The sequence below is a fragment of the Barbus barbus genome (assembly GCF_936440315.1).
Source record: "Barbus barbus genome assembly, chromosome: 4".
NCBI classification, from domain to species: Eukaryota; Metazoa; Chordata; class Actinopteri; order Cypriniformes; family Cyprinidae; genus Barbus; species Barbus barbus.
The window spans coordinates 27783961-27804377 of record NC_136732.1 but is presented as its reverse complement, the minus strand read 5'-3'; the positions used below and the strand labels follow the sequence as shown (position 1 = coordinate 27804377).

The 20417-nt window shown below is 37.5% G+C and overlaps 1 protein-coding gene across 2 annotated transcripts in view; it reads right to left on the bottom strand.

The window, feature by feature from the left end:
- The window catches only part of LOC306868842 (retinoic acid receptor alpha-B), a 148801-nt gene that overhangs the window by 50723 nt on the left and 77661 nt on the right, over positions 1 to 20417 (bottom strand). For both annotated transcript variants that reach the window (XM_079415243.1, XM_079415244.1), the window contains exon 3: positions 18724 to 19358. In XM_079415243.1, coding sequence (XP_079271369.1) covers positions 18724 to 18892 — 169 coding nt within the window. In that variant the 5' untranslated portion in view covers positions 18893 to 19358. The remainder of the gene's footprint in view (positions 1 to 18723; positions 19359 to 20417) is intronic.

The window sequence follows — 20417 nt, the reverse complement described above, 5'->3', positions numbered from 1 at the left end:
TCAGTGACCATTTACAGATGCACCCATAAACATCCAGCCAATAACCGAACAGCTTCTTCTCATCTACTGATGGCAGCTGACAATTACAAACAGAGGCAATAAATCTGGGTGGTCACAGGTGTGCTCCAAACACACAGGATCCCCCTGGCCTCTATGCCTCTCACTAATTGCATGTTTTAAGCTGTCTGCTGTGTCCATTTCTTTGATTGAAAGGGTGTTTATTGGCCACTCTCCACTCAAGTGCCCAGCACAGTAAGCTTTATGTGTGCTTGAGTAATATATGTAAAATACAAAGATTTAAAATGATTCATAACACTACACTTTGCAATACAATCAATAAGTAGTAAATTGTATATTTTTTCACAATAGATCAATAGCATATGAGCATTAAAAAAAATGTGTTTAGTGTTTATATAGTATTAAATATAGTATACACACACATGTGGGTGTGTATGAGCATTTATTATATATATATATATATATATATATATATATATATACATAGAGAGAGAGAGAGAGAGAGAGAGAGAGAGAGAGAGAGAGAGAGAGAGAGAGAGAGAGAGAGAGAGAGAGAGAGAGAGAGAGAGAGAGAGAGAGAGAGAGAGAGATTTATTATGTGCGTGTTTCTGGTGTGTTAACGTTATTTTCATGATTGCAAAAGTACTGAAGTATTTCATACAGACAAAATATGTAAATACTTTTACACAGAAATCAAAATAACAACAAATAACATGAAAATAATAAAACAAGAAATATTGCATAAAATGATTAAACATTTTAATATTATATTTATTATTAATAATAATAATAATACAAAAATAAATATTTATTAAAAAATAGGGAAATTCATTATCAATTATAATGAATTTTTCCTTCTCACCTTGCTACAGGGACTTCTATATTCAAACCTGCTGTATCAGCACATCTGTTGCAACAGAAATCCTGCCTGCTACATACCAGCATTTCCTTTGTGTGTGTGTGTGTGTGTGTGTGTGTATGATATGGAATGTAGAGCGGGTGGAGGCTGTCACAGCTGGATTGGGAACATCTGTCAATGCAAACTCAAAAATAACCTCTCACACACATACAAGTGTACGCTTCTGTGACTCTACTGTACACTACTGCCAGCTCTGTTAAGAGAGAAAATAAGAGGTGGAAGAGGGACAAGAAGCATGAAAATGACACCTGGTTGTAATTTCTTCAGTTTGATGAATCAGGTCAACAGCAAACATAATGTGCGTAACAGTTTACGGTTTCATTTTTGAGTCAAATAAATCATCACAGCTGAGAAAAGCCGAAAAATGTCAAACGAAAACACTTGTATTTGTATGAATGAGTCTTTTCTATAATAACTTACAGGAATGCTGTGGCCTATACAGGCCAGAATTACATGTGGAGGCTTCAGGCAGCTTAACACAAATGTTGGGGCGTTTAATAATTACAGTGCTCCTCTTCAATATGTGCGTTTATGTAACATAAAAGGTCATTAAAAAGCTATCAAACACTTAAAGAGCTGGTGGCAGTAGTGCTGGTTTTGGCCACAGTTGGGAGGACAAATGCGGATTATGTCACAGTCCCACAAACTCTCTTTTGTGGCACATACAGTTGATACAAGCTTGAATTCACTTCCTCGCCTATCAAAGGCGGCTACTGAAAACCTTTAAAAGCCCATAAAAGTTTTCTGTGAAGAAGTCAGAGTAAACAAGCGCAGGAAATCAACACGTGCTAAATCATTCTATAAATGCACCCCCAAATAGGCCTATTAAATCGTTTAAGGAGTTAACTGCAGCAGGCGTCCCTCAGGGGCCCTGATTTACGGGACATTGTGTGCATGTCTGTACGTGTGTATGTACTATGTGTATGGCAAACTAGCTCCCCTCTTTCTGCACTAAAAACTACCCACATTCTGACACAAATCTTTGTTTCATCAATAAAACGAGTCCTTCACAGCTCAGCAATGGCCTTATGAAGTTATGGCTGAAAATGGGGAAATCATATAAAAATGTCAACCTTCAAACAGTTTATGACAAAAACCAACACAGACTTTACACTGTAAATAAATAGTGTAATCCCTCATTTTAAGAGAGCTCATAAGACAATGTGTTAGAAACAAGAAAGTGATGATTAAGATTTGGCCTCTATAGAAGCATTCTTGCATACATGGAGCCCCATTAGTGGAAACATGTTTTGGAACATGCAACACAGACAGCAAGTCTGCCACAAAAATGGAGACTCTATTTCAGTAGAGCTTGAAGCTAAGCTAACAATCAGCCTTTCAGGCCCAACGTGGTGCATACAACATCTTTCTGGATTCAGTGCAATATTAGGCCTAATAAGCACAAAACACACACAAAATTATTAAACAATTCATTTTTAATTAGAATCTGTGTTGTTATTGTTAACCAAAAATCTAACTATTAAAATGGTTTTCGATCGATTGAAATAAAGCTAAAATAAAACAGAAATATTAGATCAAAATCTTCAAGGGATAGTTCAATCAAAAATGACAATTCTGTCATTAATTACTCACCCTCATGTCTTTCCTTTAATCATCTTCGTTCATCTTCTGAACACAAATTAAGACATTTTTGATGAATTCCAAGAGCTTTCTCACTCTGCATAGACAGTAAAGCAACTGACACGTTCAAGGCCCAGAAAGGCAGTAAGGACATCATTAAAATAGTTCATGTGACTTCAGTGGTCCAACCGTAATGTTACAGCTGCAAGAATTCTTTTTGTGCACAAAGAAAACAAAACTAACGACTTTATTCAACAATTTCTATTATAATTTCTACGGGTTTGGAACGACATGAGGGTGAGTAATTACTGACAGAATTTTGGGGTTAACTAACCCTTTAAATACTTAGATTGGAAATGTTCTAGTAAATTGCTTAACTTTAAAACATTTTTAAGATGAAGCTAAATTATGAACAAATTACTAAAATTAAAATAAAAGAAATAAATATTCATATAAAATAAATGAAACAATAAAAATGATCAAAAACATAAAAAATTACTAAACTTGCACTGTTCCTCTACGTATGATATCCAAGATGGAAAATCTTTGTCAGTTTTAAATTACCTCTAAAACAATGTTTCTTTTCTACTGACATCACGTAGGTCGTGTGGGCTGGCCTGGCTCCATTCTGCTACAGAACACCCAGTTTTCATGGTCAAATCAATTCCTAAATTACAAAATCAAGTTTGGTCCTACGTTTTGTTTTTCCTGAATATCCTGTTGCACCATCAATCACATCACATCGCATCATGGAAGTAAAATGGGTCAGGAGCAAACTACAAGACTGAATCAATGAATCTTTGTTTTCTGATCAGCAAACATTAAGTTTTTTTTTCTTTTTCTTCAAAAATAAAAACTGGACTCAGTGAAGATGTGGATCATATACAAGCACACAAAAGCCTTTTTATGAGTCAGAAGCCAAGCAACCTCAGCTGATACTCTAATTATGAGCATTTTCAGTTTTTCTCTGTGCGTACAAGCGAGAGTGTGCTTTTCACACTCCTACTGTATTCTACACTAATCAGATTTAACCTACACACACACGCACCTCCCACTCAGTGGCAAGTGTTCGTGCTTGCCCTCATTTCCAATGCAAGGACTCGTGAAGGTCGAGACTGTGAGCAAGGAATCAGAATAGGAGCAATAAAAGCAGTTACTTTAACAGGCTTTTAGCGACTTGGGAGTGCCATCCTTTTAACAGTGTCACCCTGAGGCCTCTCCCAAAGGCACGATAAGAGCCTCCCGCTCTCAAGGGAATCAGTGTCTCTCCCCTCCTGTACTAACTGCTCTCCATCCAGCTCCATCATGATGGAGAGGTCTAAGGATCCTCAATGTTAAATGCATCTGAGACTGTATGTGATGGATTTGTCAGAATGATCCTTTGCAGTGCATTCGAACATATCTCACTAATCGTATAATGGCTGCTATTAAAAGCTTAATTATTAAGAGTTTATCTTCAACTGGGTTTCATCAACTATGGCCACTTTTGGACAAAGAAGAATACATTTTTGTAATTTTCTGATCCGGCATAAATATTTGCACTACAGAATCATTTCCATCGCATGATCTCCAACCTTAAATGACTGTGATAGAAATTGCATTTGAAATATTTTGGGAGAAAACAGAACTCACTTGTCTCTTGCTTTGCTAAAGTTAGTTTTCAAGCTAGCATTTTATACATCCTAAAAAAAAAAGTTCAAATTTGACAATTTCTAAAAATGTATAATACATACACTACAATTCTAAAGTTTGGGGCCAGTAAGATTTTTATCTTTAGCTCAACAAGACCGCTTATTTTAATTAAAAAAATATATATATAGTAAAAACAATAATGATATGTATATAATAATATGAAAGACTATTCCATTTAAAAATTTATGTAAATACAATTTAAAATGTAATTTATTTCTGTGATGGCAAAGCTGAATTTTCAGCAGCCTTTAGTTCAGTTTTCACAATCCGTCAGAAATCATTTTAAAATGCCGATTTGCTTAATTTGATCAATGATGAAAGCAGTTGTAGTGTGAAATATTTTTGTGGAAACGGTGATACAGTTTTCAGGATTCTCTGATGAGCAGAAAATGTCAAATTGATCAACTTAATGCAGTCTTACTGAATAAATCGATTAATTTCTTATACATTAGTGACCCAAACCTTTGAACAGTAGTGTAAATATTCTTATTGAAATTCTGGGTTGAGGACAAGGGTAAAACAAATAAATAATATTAATTTAAAAAACATAAAAAATAAAAAAAGTTTTAATGTCACCATCATATAACCAAAAAACAACAAAAACAAAAACACAATATAAAATTAACCCAATATGCAAGAAACACCCAAATGCGCACACATACAAAAGGCAAAAAAACTATGGCAAGCCATTTTGACTATTTCCTTCTCAGGATATGAATTCTTGATATCAACAATTCAGTTTTTACACTCCAAAAAGTGATAAGTTGACTTGACTTAAAAAAATTTAGGAAACCCCTTGCCTTAATTGTTGAGGAAAGAAAATTGAATTGTTGATATCAAAAATAAAAAAAATGTACTAGTGGAAATGCAATTGCTGATATCAAAATAGCCATTGTTACTAGTGGAAATGTAATTGCTGATATCAAGAATTAGCATTTTAACTAGTAAAAATTGAATTGTTGATATCAAGAATTCATATCCTGTGAAGGAATGAGTCAAAACGGCTTGCTAACACCCAATGCAAACAAACAGTTAAGTTCCTGATAGTCAGAAAGGCTGCTGTCATTTAGCCAGGAAGATGCAGCACATGAGTGAAAGAGAGAGAGAGAGAGAGAAGCAAGAAATTCAAGACCCAAAGGAGAGATTGTTCTCTGAGAGTCTGCCTGACCCAGGGTGATTTAAGATGCCTGCAGGCTGCGCGGTCGCCACCCTGTCTGGTTGCCCCCCGCTGCACATTGTGTGGATGCTGGGATCAGTTGATGAGCCAACATGAGATGCGCTGCACGCGAGCAGCATATGGCTGTTGGTCTGAGCCAGTGACTCATCAGATGCTAATGCTGACCGGCCTGAGGATGCACTGCAATACACAACCACTGTCTGATGACGAACAGCACTGAAAATACACCAAGACACATTCTCATCAGCTTCTAACACATTTTCACATCGAGTAGAAAGAGAACTGTGGTTGACACTATGACACAAACCCAACTTAAAGGAAACTGCAATCTTGTTAAGTGTTCAGAACTTATGTGGTGGATTGACGTGTAAAGACAAACACTTGCGGCTGATTTTAAATGGGTTTAAGGTAAATTGGCATGTTGATAAGTAGGAGGAGTTTAGTCAGGGCTGTGGCCTTGCAGTTAGTATGCATGCTTAGACATGATGCAGGGTCAAGGCCCATTTCCCAATACTCTTCCTTACTCTTTTCCCCTTCATATAGCCTACTGTCTTTTCTATATTCAATATTTTCAATAAAATGGGACCAAAATAAACCTGAGGCCTAAGTAATATTAGCTTCTTAGCTAAGAAACAGTTCAACAAAAATAAAACTACTGTGATTTTTTTTAATTATTCACTAAACTTACACACTAAACACTACTGTTCGAAAGTTTGGGGTTAGTAAGATTTAAATTAAAACCTTCAATAAATGCAGCATCAGTGGCCTATAAAAACACTAAAAAATCTTGCCAACCCCAAACTTCTGAACAGTCTTCTGAAGCCACATGAGTTCACAAATTAGCCATTAGTTCAAAATAAAATATGGTGCCTTCAGATGTGTCATATTATGAAACATAATAGGATATTATGTGTCATAAGTAAAAAAACTGTGCACCAGTCTGTTCCTGTTTTGGTCAACAACTTTAAAAGACTTGGAATAATAACACATTTTTAGTAGTTTTATGGTGTTTTTGTCCTTTATGGACCTTGACAGACAAGATCACAAATGACCTGTTATATGACAAAGAGTTTTCAAAAAGCTTTTATTGGTGCTCCACTGTAAAACAAAAACTTCATACAGGTTTGGCATGAGGGCCAGAAAATGACTGAATTTTAATTTTTATTTGAAATGATGCAGAATGGTTAGCCACCACTGATACATGAATTGGCACAAATAAACTAACTTCATCTGAATAATATCTACCCATGTTTACAAAACTACTGACCGGGTCAAATCGATGGCTACAGATCGGATCCGGACTGTGAAATGAATGCACTGAGCGGTGAAGCCAGGTGCAAGTAAACATCATCAGAAAATCAGACAGCTCAAAAAATGACAGCCATGCTCATCTCAGACATGAGCGAACTGTGACAGTGTGATTGTCATGAGATCACTCCATTGCTCCGGGCATCTAGAGAAGGGCGGCCATGTTAGACACACGGAAATGAGCAGTGACAATTCTCCTGGCTTCAAAGCTACTCGCTCTGCCATTTCCTTATACAAGCATCTGAAACAGGTGCATTAACAAGATTTCTTTCTAAAACATGCTGTAAAACATTAGTTTTTTACCTTTTTGCAATTAATATTGAAAAAAATAAATAAAAATCGAACCAGCATTTGCGACAAGCACCATAGCCTGACACGTACAGTACTAACCACTACGCCAAAGCACTAAGTGACCACTGTAGATTAACTTAAAATGTTCAGTCTGCTTCATACTTCCATTTTGCATTTGCAGGATGAGCAATTTATCAAAATTAATGCAAATTACTACTCGAAAGTAATTATTCCAATCGCTGCCATTAGCAACCGAAGTGTGATTAAACATCCTAACGGATACATATGAATGAACTAGTGATATGGTGGCCCTGGTTGGAAAGGTTAGGAGACATAAATATCACCCTGACAAGCCCGCAGGCTGAACGGCCAACCCAGGCGCGTCCCAGGCAGAGGCTGACTGATGCAGATCCATCATCCACACGGGCAGCACAGAGAAAAATCCACTGTGATGAGGAGTAGGAACAGCAGGCTTGACACACAATGGTGGTCTGCTCCTCATTGAGAGGAGACAGGAATCCTGAAAACATCCTAAAGCTAAATGACACGGGCAGCCAGGTTCAGAGCCGACAGGCAGCATTTTCACACTTCCAGAAACCAGGGACCCTTTGACAGACCCATCTCCTCACACACACACAACTGTGAGTGAACGATTGTAGCATGACATCCATCAAAATGCATTCCAGACAGCTGCTGGAGGACAGGCAGCTCTTGTATCGGCAACGGACTGCAAACCACCAGTCTGGTGAGCATCACAGAGCAGTGCCAGGCGTGGCGGGAGAAGTGGATTTCAGGTTTTAGATACGTTCGGTCACAAGGTCAAAGGTCACGGGGGAATATTCTGTATAATGGACTCGTGCACAACACGATTTCCCCAAAAAGGCCAAGTCCCTTGATCATCGATTTTCATTGGTCTTTACAAAATGATCAATACTGACTTTATAATTTTGACAGAAACCAATAATCCAATTATCTTTTGCACGTTATGGCTCATGATCGATATATAATTGATACTATAAATCTCTGTAAAATAAAAAGAAAGAAAAGAGCTACAACTAAAAACTATAATACATTTTTTTTTAAAAGTCTGGTCTGTAGAACTCTGGTAAAAATAAATAAATAAATAAATAAAAATAGTGAATTAAAACCAATGGATTATTTGGTTAATACAAAGGAGTTTGTGTGAGTGGTCTGAAACAGTTTACGGTCTACTTCTGCTAAACATTAATTAAGGTCATTTTACATTTTTTTTGAGACACAAATCCAATGAACTCAACGAGCTAAGACCTGAACTAAAAAAGTATCCAAAAAGTATCCACTTTCAAAAAATATCCCCTTCCAGGAGCAACAAAGGCATGGATCCAGGGCGTCCTACTTAGGGAAATCATATTAAGCTTACGAACAGTTCTGTAAGCTTTTAGTGATGATATAAACTGAGATATAAGTACAGACATGGGGTGCATTCAGTGCTGAGAGGCACTCAACATTATGTTACTTTAGTCATGCATCTCAAACATGAAAATGATTCAACACAGCACAGCCACACTAGAAGGCTAAAGCTCACCTAAACATTGAGGGAAATGAAGCAGCATAAAAAAGACACTTGTGTCGCATTAGTTAACTCATGCTGCTGCTGCTGCTTAGGAAAAGCCAATGAGACAGAGCAGCAACAACATCTCAAAAATGAATAAACCGAACCAAGGAGGGTCGCCTTCATTTCCCTACAGAACGGAGAACAGTTGGCGTGCTTTGAATATTTCTGTGCTTTCTCTTTCTGCAGGGACTCTGAAGGGAAGCAGGCAGGGGCCGTTGGTAGCTGATGTTAACCATTTTGTGGCATTAAACTGCATTCTATATTTAACTCAAGTGGTGCTTGGGGGGGGGGGGGGGGGGGGGGGGGGAAGTTTGAATCAGAGGAAATGGAGCTATCAAGGATTAGGGCTGCTATAATAAACAACACAGCAGCCCAAATATGTTAAAAGTTGTCTGAAAAACCCAGCAGACCACAATGCCTGGCAGGTCTGATCAGGTTAACACTTCAATAGCCTGCACCTAGCCCCGCTAACACTGCTGGAAACTAAGTGGAGCACACAGCGTGACAGCAGAAACTAGCAGACATATCTTAACATCAAGTGTAAATTATTGACATCTAAATGTATCAATATCATAATTGCAGTCAGTTAGTGTGAGGTAGTTGCATCCGTTTATGCATAGCTGTCATGACTACACCAAGGGCAGGCACACACAAAATAAATAAATAAATAAAAAGTAGCTCGGAGTAGATCGATAGTTATGTGGGTAGTTGACAAATAACTAACTAACTAACTAACTAACTAACTAACTAACTGACCCCTTAACTGTCACCCTCCATTTTTAAAAATAGGCATGAAAGTGCACTATCCAAACTTAAATTGTTGTAATTTATGAACACTTTGGAATACAGACCTAAGGTTGGTCTCTTTTTAAAGAAGAAAATCAGCAGATTTTTTTTTTTTTTTTTTTAACTAGTAGTATTAAATTATTAAAAAGTTATAGAAGTTAAATTTACTGTAAAGAAAACACACTGTACTAATTTCATATTTTATATATAATCAATATTTTACATAAGAGGTTTTACTCTAAAATTGCTATAAAATTAAAGCCTTATGTCTAAAGTTATGTTCCAAATTTGAAGTTGATATGAAAAAAATTAGGTTCCTGTGAGATTTTATTTAGGGTGTTATACCACAAACAGTCACCGGGTGCCATCCAACCTCTATATAAAATGTTTTGATTCTAAAAGACCATAATGCATTTTGTTATATGACACTTGACACCACCCACTAAGGGGGAGGAGGCCGCCAAAAGATTTTAAAGTACCATTCCATGGTAACACAATGTCCGAATTCAAAATGGAATCTTTAGCTTCTAAGCTTTCAAACGATATATAATTTATGATAATTACTTAAAGATTTGATAGAGAAAAGGACAACAACAAAAAAAAAAAAGAGCGCCAAGCGTCCCACAGGTGGGAAGGTGACAGTTAATTAACTAACTAACTATTTATTTAATAGACGATGTAAATAAATAAACAAACAAATAGTTTAGAAAAATAAATTATAAATAAATAATTATATAAATATTTATATAAATTATATATAAATATCTTTATAATTTAAAATATATTTATAAATAAAAATAAATTAGTTTTTTATAAATAACATACCATGTTTTATAAGTACATGTTAATTTGTTATTTATAAATAACAAAAAGAAACATTTATTTACAAATAAATAACAAATGTTATTCATAAAAACAAACAAACAAGCAGATAAATAAATAAATATGTTATTTGTCAACTACCCACAGTTCTAGATTTCTAGATTTGTTACATTGGTGATATACAAACTACCTAATACAGGTACATCTCAGAAAATTTGAATATGGTGAAAAGGTACATTTTTTTCTTGTAACATTTCAAAAAGTTAAACTATCATATATTTTAGATTCATTACATGTAAAGTAAAACAAACATGATTAGAGCTTACAGCTCATGAAAGTCAAAAATCAGTTTCTCAAAATATTACAATATTTATATTTGAGTTTCAATTAATGACCATCCCTACAGTATAAATTCAGGGTATCTCTTGTTCTTTGAAACCACAATAATGTGGAAGACTGTTGACTTGGCAATGGTCCAGAAGACACCCTCCACAAAGAGGGTAAGTCACAGAGGGTCATTACTGGAAGGTGTGGCTGTTCACAGAGTGCTGTATCAAAGCATATTAAATGCAAAGTTGACTGGAAGGAAGAATTTGGGTAGGAAAAGTTGTACAAGCAATAGGGATGACCGCAAGCTTGAGAATACTGTCAAGCAAAACAGATTCAAACACTTGGGAGAGCTTCACAAGGAGTGGACTGAAGCTGGAGTCAGTGCATCAAGAGTCACCACGCTCAGATGTCTTCAGGAAAAGGGCTACCAAGCCACTTCTGAACCAGAGACAACATCAGAAGCGTCTTACCTGGGCTGTGGAGAAAAAGAACGGGACTGTTGCTCAGTGGTTCAAAGTCCTCTTTTCAGATGAAAGTAAATTTTGCATTTCATTTGGAAATCAAGGTCCCAGAGTCTGGAGGAAGAGTGGAGAGGCACAGAATCCATGTTGCTTGAAGTCCAGTGTGAAGTTTCCACAGTCAGTGATGATTTGGGCTGCCATGTCATCTGCTGGTGTTGGTCCACTGTGTTTTCTGAAGTCCACAGTCAACGCAGCTATTTACCAGGAAATTTTAGAGCACTTCATGCTTCCTTCTGCTGACAAGCTTTATGGAGATGCAGATTTCATTTTCCAGCAGGTCTTGGCACCTGCCCTCACTGCCAAAGGTACCAAAAGCTGGTTCAATGACCATGGTGTTACTGTGCTTGATTGGCCAGCAAACTCGCCTGACCTGAACCCCATAGAGATCCTATGGGGTATTGTCAAGAGGAAGATGAAATAAAGGCTTGAAATATTTCACTCTATGTGTAATGAATCTATATAATATATGGGTTTCACTTTCTGAAATTAGTGACAAAAAATATTGACCTTTTTCAAGATATTCAATTTTTTTTAGATGTACCTGTATTACATTTGCACATTTGCACAACTGCACACATATTGCATGTTGAATCTTAATTAATGAGGTCATACAAACTAGTACCAATAAACAAATTAGAAAGATTTTGTTTTAAATATTTTTAGTACTCTTCTGGAAATATCAGGTGCATTTTGGAAACACAGTTTTTGCAGTACAGTGCACTGAATTTGCAAAATACATCTCATTTTCTAGAGGGCCAGACACTAACGGAATCCAATTGAGTCAAGCAGACCTCAGATATTCAAAAAGAGCTGAGTCATTCATGTCATACTTCACTCACACTTTATGAAATCTGGCCACTTGCTTTTTTAGTGTCTTAGCCTCTTGCGAGAGCCGAGTAATTCATAATTGCAGTGTCAAGACGAATAAACTTTGTACATAAGAGTATCAGACTTCGATTCACTTTCAATCTTTATTAGGAGGACAGACGTCCACCTTTCAACTTCCTTTCTAGAAACCACACCGAAACACTCACATATCATGCTAACTAAGAAGCCCAAATCGGAGGTGGAAGTCTGCTAGTTCTGCATAACTCCCAAATCTAATCACCGTACCTCCCAGCTGCTTGAATTCTGTGCCTGGTAGTTGACACATCATTACAGCACAGCAAGTGACAAGAAGCACCCTGGGGATTCCTTTATAGCGGCTGTTTAAGTCAAGTTAGGAGAGCTCGACAATAACAGGCACCTCCATATCCATCCATATTCCATATCCCACCTCCTGCGCAAGATGATAAATAAATGCTCCGCACACCATTGATCCGTGTTCTCTCATTTGGACCTAATGCAAATTCTCCGCCCAAAGCCAAACCAGCAAACTTATTTGGGGTTCACGGCGATACAGTCTCCCTGACTAATAGGTTTACCAGAGGTAATCCCATGGAAACTTTTGCATCATCCTCTGGAAGCAAAATAATAACATTCCCACAATACCCCCCCAACCCCCTTTTCTCACAAGGGGCGCCAAATTTTGACAGCGTGCAGAGTCCTTCCTCAAGTCAGCAGGGGGTGTGTAATAATTAGCCCCCGAGAGTGTCAGAGGGTTGTTTGTCATATAGCACTATGCAGAGAGAGGCACATTAGTAGCTCCGGGCCCAGGAGTGAGCTGCCGCTGACTGACTGCCAAATCCCTGCCGACGGCGGTTGGCGGCAGCCACTGCATCAGTAGTTGACTCAAGACGCGCTCCCACCCACAGAGTCAAAACATTATGTACTGTCAATTCAAGTGTGCAAAGTGGACAGGAATGTCTCCACAGATCACTGAACTCCTCTCGGCGGGGCTGATTGGAAAGCTATGATGGAGATGAGGAATACTAGAAATCGTCCTACTGTATAATTTACTCATTATCGTCTCACTTGGCAATATATTACTACTTGTATTGTAATTTTGATGATTTTGCACGAAATTAAATAAGCAGCTTAGGAAATATTGTGACGATTTAAATGCACTTTTTATTTGTCCACTATATTTTTCAGTTTTTGCAATACAACCTTTTGACAACATTAGTGGCAAAAATGGCATAAGAGTTTGGTTTCTTTACGTGTTTGAATCATATCAAACTGTCATTTTTAAAATGACTCAATTAAAAACTTTGATTCAGTGATTTGCGTCATCATTACTCAAATTGACGTTAGTGATGTTACGTTCGTGAACGAATCGTTCTTTTTGAACGAATCTTTTAGGTGAACGAATCATTCTCGTTCACGTAATCCATTGACTCATATTTCTCGTTCACTGAAATTCCTCCCTCCACCGCAGCGCACCGCTATTGCGCGCATGCGTAGCTCTGGACCGTTTCATCTGTCAAAGAATGACTAAACCTCGAGCCAATAGCCTTCAAGTATGATACGAGGACGGAGCATGTGATTTGTTGAATCTAGTGAATGAATACGCCCTTCATTGAGTTGCTTTGAGTTTGAAAGAGTCAAATGAACTGTTACATACATACATCTCGGATCGAACGAACGAATATAATAGCATCATTGACCGAGATGGCTCTGTTTTGAGTCTGAACGAGAGAGAGATCTCCCGTTCGTGAACGAATTGAACGAACTGGTAGCTATACCCAGTTCGTTGACCGGGTAGGTCGGCCATTCTGTCAATCTAGTTCATCAATCAGCAGAAAGCGGATGCAAAGCACAGGTATCCGTACTGTGCACGCTTGTTTATATTCATATTTTACATACAGAATAACTCCTCGTTTAACATAATCTCAGATTTGAACGTGTAAATCTCTGCCTAAACAATTAAATGTTAACTAGCCTAGTATGCAAACAAATAAAAAAACACTTGTGCTTTGGTCATCCGAAAAGAGTGTAATTTAAAAGATAAAAAGAGTAATGACTTTGATCACTTATTTAGACTTATTTTATTCATTTAATGAGAAGGGCACACTTTTTAATGAAGCCAAATCGGTTTTTATTTTGTAACAAGTAAATACGTTAGTTGAACAACACATTTTGCCGCACATGCTGACGTATTTGTGTAATATGGAAAAATGGTCACTGAACGAATTAGTGAACGAATCTGAACGAATCATTTTGGTGAACGAACGAAAAATGAACGAGTCTCTGGAAAGAATCAAAATGTCCACCACTAATTGACGTTGATGTTTTCTTTAAAGTCTCCCTGAAATCATAATTGAAGTTTTTTGTCTTTTAGTATGAATATGTTAGCCCTAAGGTTATCTATAAGCTAGTGCGTAAATTCACATTTAGATATAAGCATTCAAAACTTATAGTCTCTAACTTGCGCCAATATGTGACCATGGACCACAAAACCAGTCATAATGGTCAATTTATGCATCATCTGAAAGCTGAATAAATAGGCTTTCCATTGATGAATGGTTTGTTAGGATAGGATAATATTTGGCCGAGATACAACTATATGAAAATCTGGCATCTGAGAATCTGGAATATTTTGTAAAAACTCAAAATATTGAGAAAATTGCATTTAAAGTTGTCAAAATGAAGTTCTTAGCAATCCATATTACTAATCAAAAATTAAGTTTTACAATTACAGAAGGACATTTACAAAATATCTTCATGGAACATGATCTTTATTTAATATCCAAATGATTTTGGCATAAAAGAAAAATCGATAATTTTAAAGCGGTCATCGGATGCTAAATTCACTTTACAAGTTGTTTGAACCAAAATGTGTTGGAAGTGTGTGTACACATCCATCCTATAATTATAAAAATCCACCCAGTGTTTTTTTTTTAAATGCCTGTTTTAAAATCCCCTCTCTCAAATCAGGCTGTTCTGAGATTCCTGTCAGAATGACGTAGTTCTGTACAGACCGCTCCCACGAGAGTTGATTGACAAGGCCGTTTTACCTTAGACCCGCCCTGAGTGAGCTGAGAGCTGTCCGCCAGTGTGTCGACTCCGGTGCAGGGGAAGACAAGATGTCTCCGATTAAGTGATTGAAGTGTTTAGTTGTTGGATATAATAATGAATATAGCAATCGTCATTTACTGCCGACATCTGAGCTGGAAAGGATTAACGTTACTTTAATTTTGAAGTGAATGTGCCGATCCCTGATCTACATAAATGCATCTATGTTCGCCCGAATCAATCGTGATCCAGCTTTATCTACAGAAGAAGTGAGTATAAGGGTTTTTAATGAATCTTTGCAAATCACCTTTCCTAATAATGTGCTAGTTAACCAGTTTCGCAGCTGAAGATTATTATGCTCCACAGATATACATTTTATTATAAAATAAAATACTGATATGATGACCACAGCTACTGAAAGAGCTTACAGGTGGCGTTGGATACAAGTATAGATTTAAACCAAATGCTGTACCATCGATTTTTCCCCACAAGGAGTCTAAACGCCCCAGATATCAAGGGAAATCCACGCTGAGAAACTCCTCTAGCGACCGCTCGTCATGATTAGCATCGGCATGTTTACATCCTGACAGATGGCATCTAGCATTTCTTGTTTCTTGCCATTTGTAAGCTCTTTCAGTAGCTGTGGTCTACTAAAAGACTCAAAGGCATCAGCGCTAATGTGGAGAGAAAAAAGAAGCGGGTCTTTAGGAAGTTTTATTCATCCACAGGCATCTTCCCATTCTTTTCTCCTCTTCTTATCGCTAGAAAGCAGTGAAGTCTTACATTGCTTCTCCTGTTGCCCTTCGACTGAAAATTACAACCAGAAACCACACAATGTGGTATCGTATTAGTATTTTGTTTTCTGAGCTGTGTTGCGGTAAAAAGCACCAGACACTCACCGAGTGCAACCATTTGAAGTCATCGACGCAGAATGTACTGTGCACATAAAATAATGGTGCCCCCCATAGTCCAAAAACAATGTAGATTTTTTTAAATAACACACATTTTCATGGGTTTTCTACTATACATTTCAGTAAGAGACATCATTTACTTTATATTAAGCTATACATGTCTTAATGTACATTAATACCTGGGGATCCCTTTAAGACCCTAAAGAATCATATCAACTTGTGTAAAATGGGCATCCGATGACCCCTTTAACCCATACAATTTATTGTTGGCAATTGCTACAAATATACCCGTGCTACTTATGATTGGTTTTGTGGTCTCATCAAACTTTCTGTCCAATCAAATGCTCTCTAGAATCCGAAGTGCCCCGCCCCCTACACTATAAATAGATGCTGAAGCTGCAGCTGAACTCGATCACTCGAGTTAGTATTTTCTGTACAGTGAATGGCATGTAAAGCACTATATAGGGGATAAGGATTGAGCTCTACGGCTCTGGCCCAAGCTGTGATCTAAATAAAATACTATTGGCTATTTAAAAAAGGGGGCAGGGTTGCTTGATATTTCCTGAACCTGTCTTCCTGTTTCAGTCGAAATTACGTCACCACATAGAAAAACACTGCGTGTTTCAAGGCACTTCAGTGGACCTTTAATAGAAGCAGCAAAAATAGAGTTTGGTTAATTTCCATGAACCAGTTCAAAGTGTCATTTTTAATTTGGTGATTTGCGTCATTACTCCAATTGTCTGCTCTCAATCAAGTTTTGCCATATCCAGTACCGCCGCTCCCTATACGCAGGGTACGCAGTTTCTGTAGGGCACCAACTCCCAGGGGGGGCACCATAACAGTTGCTCAACACCCCCCCCCCCCCCGCCAAAAAAAAACAACGTGACGTGCCATGCCCGAGACCGCTCGCACCTCATGTTTGCGGCTGAATACAAATTATCATAATTGATGGACAGCTATGCCCGTGAAAAGACATCAGCAATCCGGCGCCAAGAAAATAAATTAAAGGGGCACAACAATACAATCCTGCTTAGGGCACACATTAGGCCAGCAGCGGCCCTGGGCATATCCTGTCTAGCTTGACCAGATAGTCCCGCCCCAAATTCACACTATTGGTTGAGGCAGTGTTACTTTGGTCTGGTTAGGATACACAATAAAAACTGATGTTTTGAAAGAACCACAAACCCACAACGTTTACTTTTGTGTCTGTGGAAACGACCTATGGCTTACTTAAGCTTGACATAAATATCAAAATATATCTCATTGTGCCTGTTCAGACTATGAAAAATCTTGTGATTTTTGGGATATACTGCCCAGCTTGGGTATTGGTAAGAAGCTATAAAGAAACCATGCTTTTTCATGTTTCATTCAGTAATCATCAAGTACTCGCATGCAAATGCTCATGTACAAACAGACGCGAGCGAACACACACAGGTCTAGTTCACATCAGGACGTTCATAACCCCAGGCACTGTGGGCAGCATGGCATTTCGGTTTTGCCCAGGAACATTCCGGTGGTTTTTGCACCTCAAAGTGCAGAACAGGCCAAACAACAGATAGCTGAGATAACCTGAATAAACCAATGAGATCTGACACATCAAGGTCTTATGAAAGAGCAGGATCATGTGTATTGAATCAAATTCAATGCATGTTAGGGGAGAAGAGCATGAAGTTGAGCGTAAAAATATCTGTCAGATCACAAGCACCAATGAACCAAAACTTCAGAGGGACTTTAAATAGTCAGTCACTCTAACATATTGATTTAAAGTGTATTTTATACATTTATGCACACACAAGTTATGCTGAAATAGATTTTCAAAAGATATGAAGAGACACATTCCAAAGTTATAAAAGCTAGACTCTCTCCAATGATGGGTTTTTAAAATGGTCCCAATAGTGGTTGCTCAAAAATTAAAACTGGGCTTTAACAGTATTTAATCAAGGGTCTCCTGAGGCATAATATGGTCAGTGGGTGATTTGTAAAATACACACAGAAATAGCAGCCACCATATTGTCAAGAACAGATTTACATCACTTAATTAAACTGTTGCGAGTGCATATGTAAAAGACCAATCACAGCTAATCTTAAAGGGACAGTTCACCCAAAAATAAAAGAATGTTTTATTTGATAGCTGTGTGATCATCTATTCATTAAAAATTGTGGAAGAAAATCAGTGTCGACAAAAATATTAAGCAGCACAACTGTTTTCAACACTGATAATAATGAGAAATGTTTCTTGAGCAGCAAATCAATATATGAATCCAGCAGGATAGTGTGACACTGAAGACGGAAGTAACGATGCTGAAAATTCAGCTTTGATAACACAGAAATAAGATCCATTTCAAAATGTATTAAAATAGAAAACGTCAAATAAACGCAGCCTTGGTGAACATAAAATAATTCTTTACAAAAGATTTGTAAAAATCAAATTTTTAGCGTTAGATTTTTTCATCCTTTCTTGAGCTTGTTAGTCCCTGTTACTGAGGCATAAAATAGTTAAAAAAAAAAAAAAGCCTAATAATAATTAAGCAACCATGAGATAATGTCACAATTGTGATATAGGCATCTTTTGAGATAGAAAATTACTCTGTAGAGTGTTTTTGTTTTTTTGGCCTCCATTCTATGAACTACAGTATGGAGAAAATAAACTATATTAAAAAATGACATCAATTTCATTTTGTGGTGAACTGTTTCTTTAAGGATTTAACTGTGCTGTGCCAACTTGCATGATTAGCCTCAGGTAACAGGCGTTTATTTAGAATATACCTCTTGTACTTTGCAATAGACCACTTTGCACGATTCTTCGTGTGTGTCACACCTGAAAGCATTGGTTGAGAGCAAGATGCAGAAGTTTCGCACCAGAAAAGAAGGGTACTCACTTGCAGGAGACGGAGTGCTGTATCCACTGACAGGAAGTCCTGGAAGCGTCGGAGGGGACAGCCCTCCTAGCATATGAGGAAAAAAGTAAGGGTAGTGCGACATCGGGAAGCCCCCGAAATGGTTGCCCAGACCTCCAGGGCTGGGGCAGGGGTTGCCTTTTCCAGACATGGCACGCTCAGATAAAGCACTGAGTCCCAGACCTCTGTGCAGGCTATCCGTGATGCCGGATGTCTACTTTCCCATTATGAGCTACTTTTGGTAATCCAACTAGGAGAGCTTTGACTGCGATTGTCCGTGCGGGCGCTTACTACTGTGGCTTGAGACAGAAACAGGTTAATGATTGGTGATCCAGGGTGCGTGTGAGTGGTTATGACGCCATTCAATCACAGTGTACGGCTCGCAGGTGTAGCGCTCTTTGTTTTGGTGTTATGTAAATCTCTGGATACAATCCCAAAGTTCTCTTAGAATAAAAGTGAGTTGAAGCAGTATATTCCAGTTACTCTTCACAAGGGCCTGATCTCAGGAGGATGGACTAGGGCGATGTGACGCAAGAGGAAATGAGAAGCAGTTCTCCGGAGGTGACAAACTGCTCTCGGGTCAAACCTGTCAGAGCGAGTCAGGCCAACACGGTGCCCTAGGAAAGACAGAAAAAGAGTGGAAAAGGAACAGAGAAGAGGACATTTAGTTGTCAGATGCGTTTCCGTGCATGAATTTCAAATAATCCTATTGTATACGGTTGTGATCAATATATCGGCCTAGTCAGTGGATAATGTACCTTTTCTCTTTACCAATATTGTTAATGCATAGTCTACTTTTTCATTTAATTCATATCGCTGTCATTATATCATACATGCTTTTCCAAATCTTTAAATAATTCCTGATAATTACATACCGTGGATTAAATTAGATGTCATTCTTTGATGTCATGAACATGTATAAAGAACATCTACGCTAACACTGAATGTTTTTGAAAGAAGTCTCTTATGCTTGACAAAGTTGCATTTATCTGATCAAAAAACAGAAAAAAAAAAGTTAAAAAGAACAGCATTTATTTGAAATAATATTTTGTAACAATAAATGTCTTTACTGGTACTTTCGATCAATTAAAAGCATCCTTGCTGTGGGAGAAACAGCTAATTGCATAATTGACGATCATGTTTATTTGCTCCTATAGTACATAAATTAATGTTATTAAATTACCGTCATTGATATACTGATTCATGTCATCACTTGTAATTCATGCTATCACTTGTAACTAAAGAGTTCACAATACCATAGAGAACATGTTGTAGTAGCATTAGGTACAGTTGTGTTGACTTACACTAATGCTATCACTTGTAACTGCTTTCACGTGAAGATATTTACTTTCAGTAGACTGTAAGAAGCATTTACTTGTCACTAACTATGTCACCAATTTCACCCTTTAAAAAAATAAATAAAGAAAAAATATATAATTTTCAATGTCGCAATTCAATTCAACCCAACCCACATAAGAATTTTAACAAATGTTTAACATCATGTGCAGTTTACTGAAAATCACACTGTATGGAAACCTCCGGTTCATTTCTATGGTATGTTCTCTAAAGCTTGCTGGAGTTAGCAACAAGAGGATGGAGCTCAGCAAAGGACAAATTCTAATGGCTTTTATTCATGAAGTTTAATGAATCAGTACCACCTCAACTCTGTTCCACAG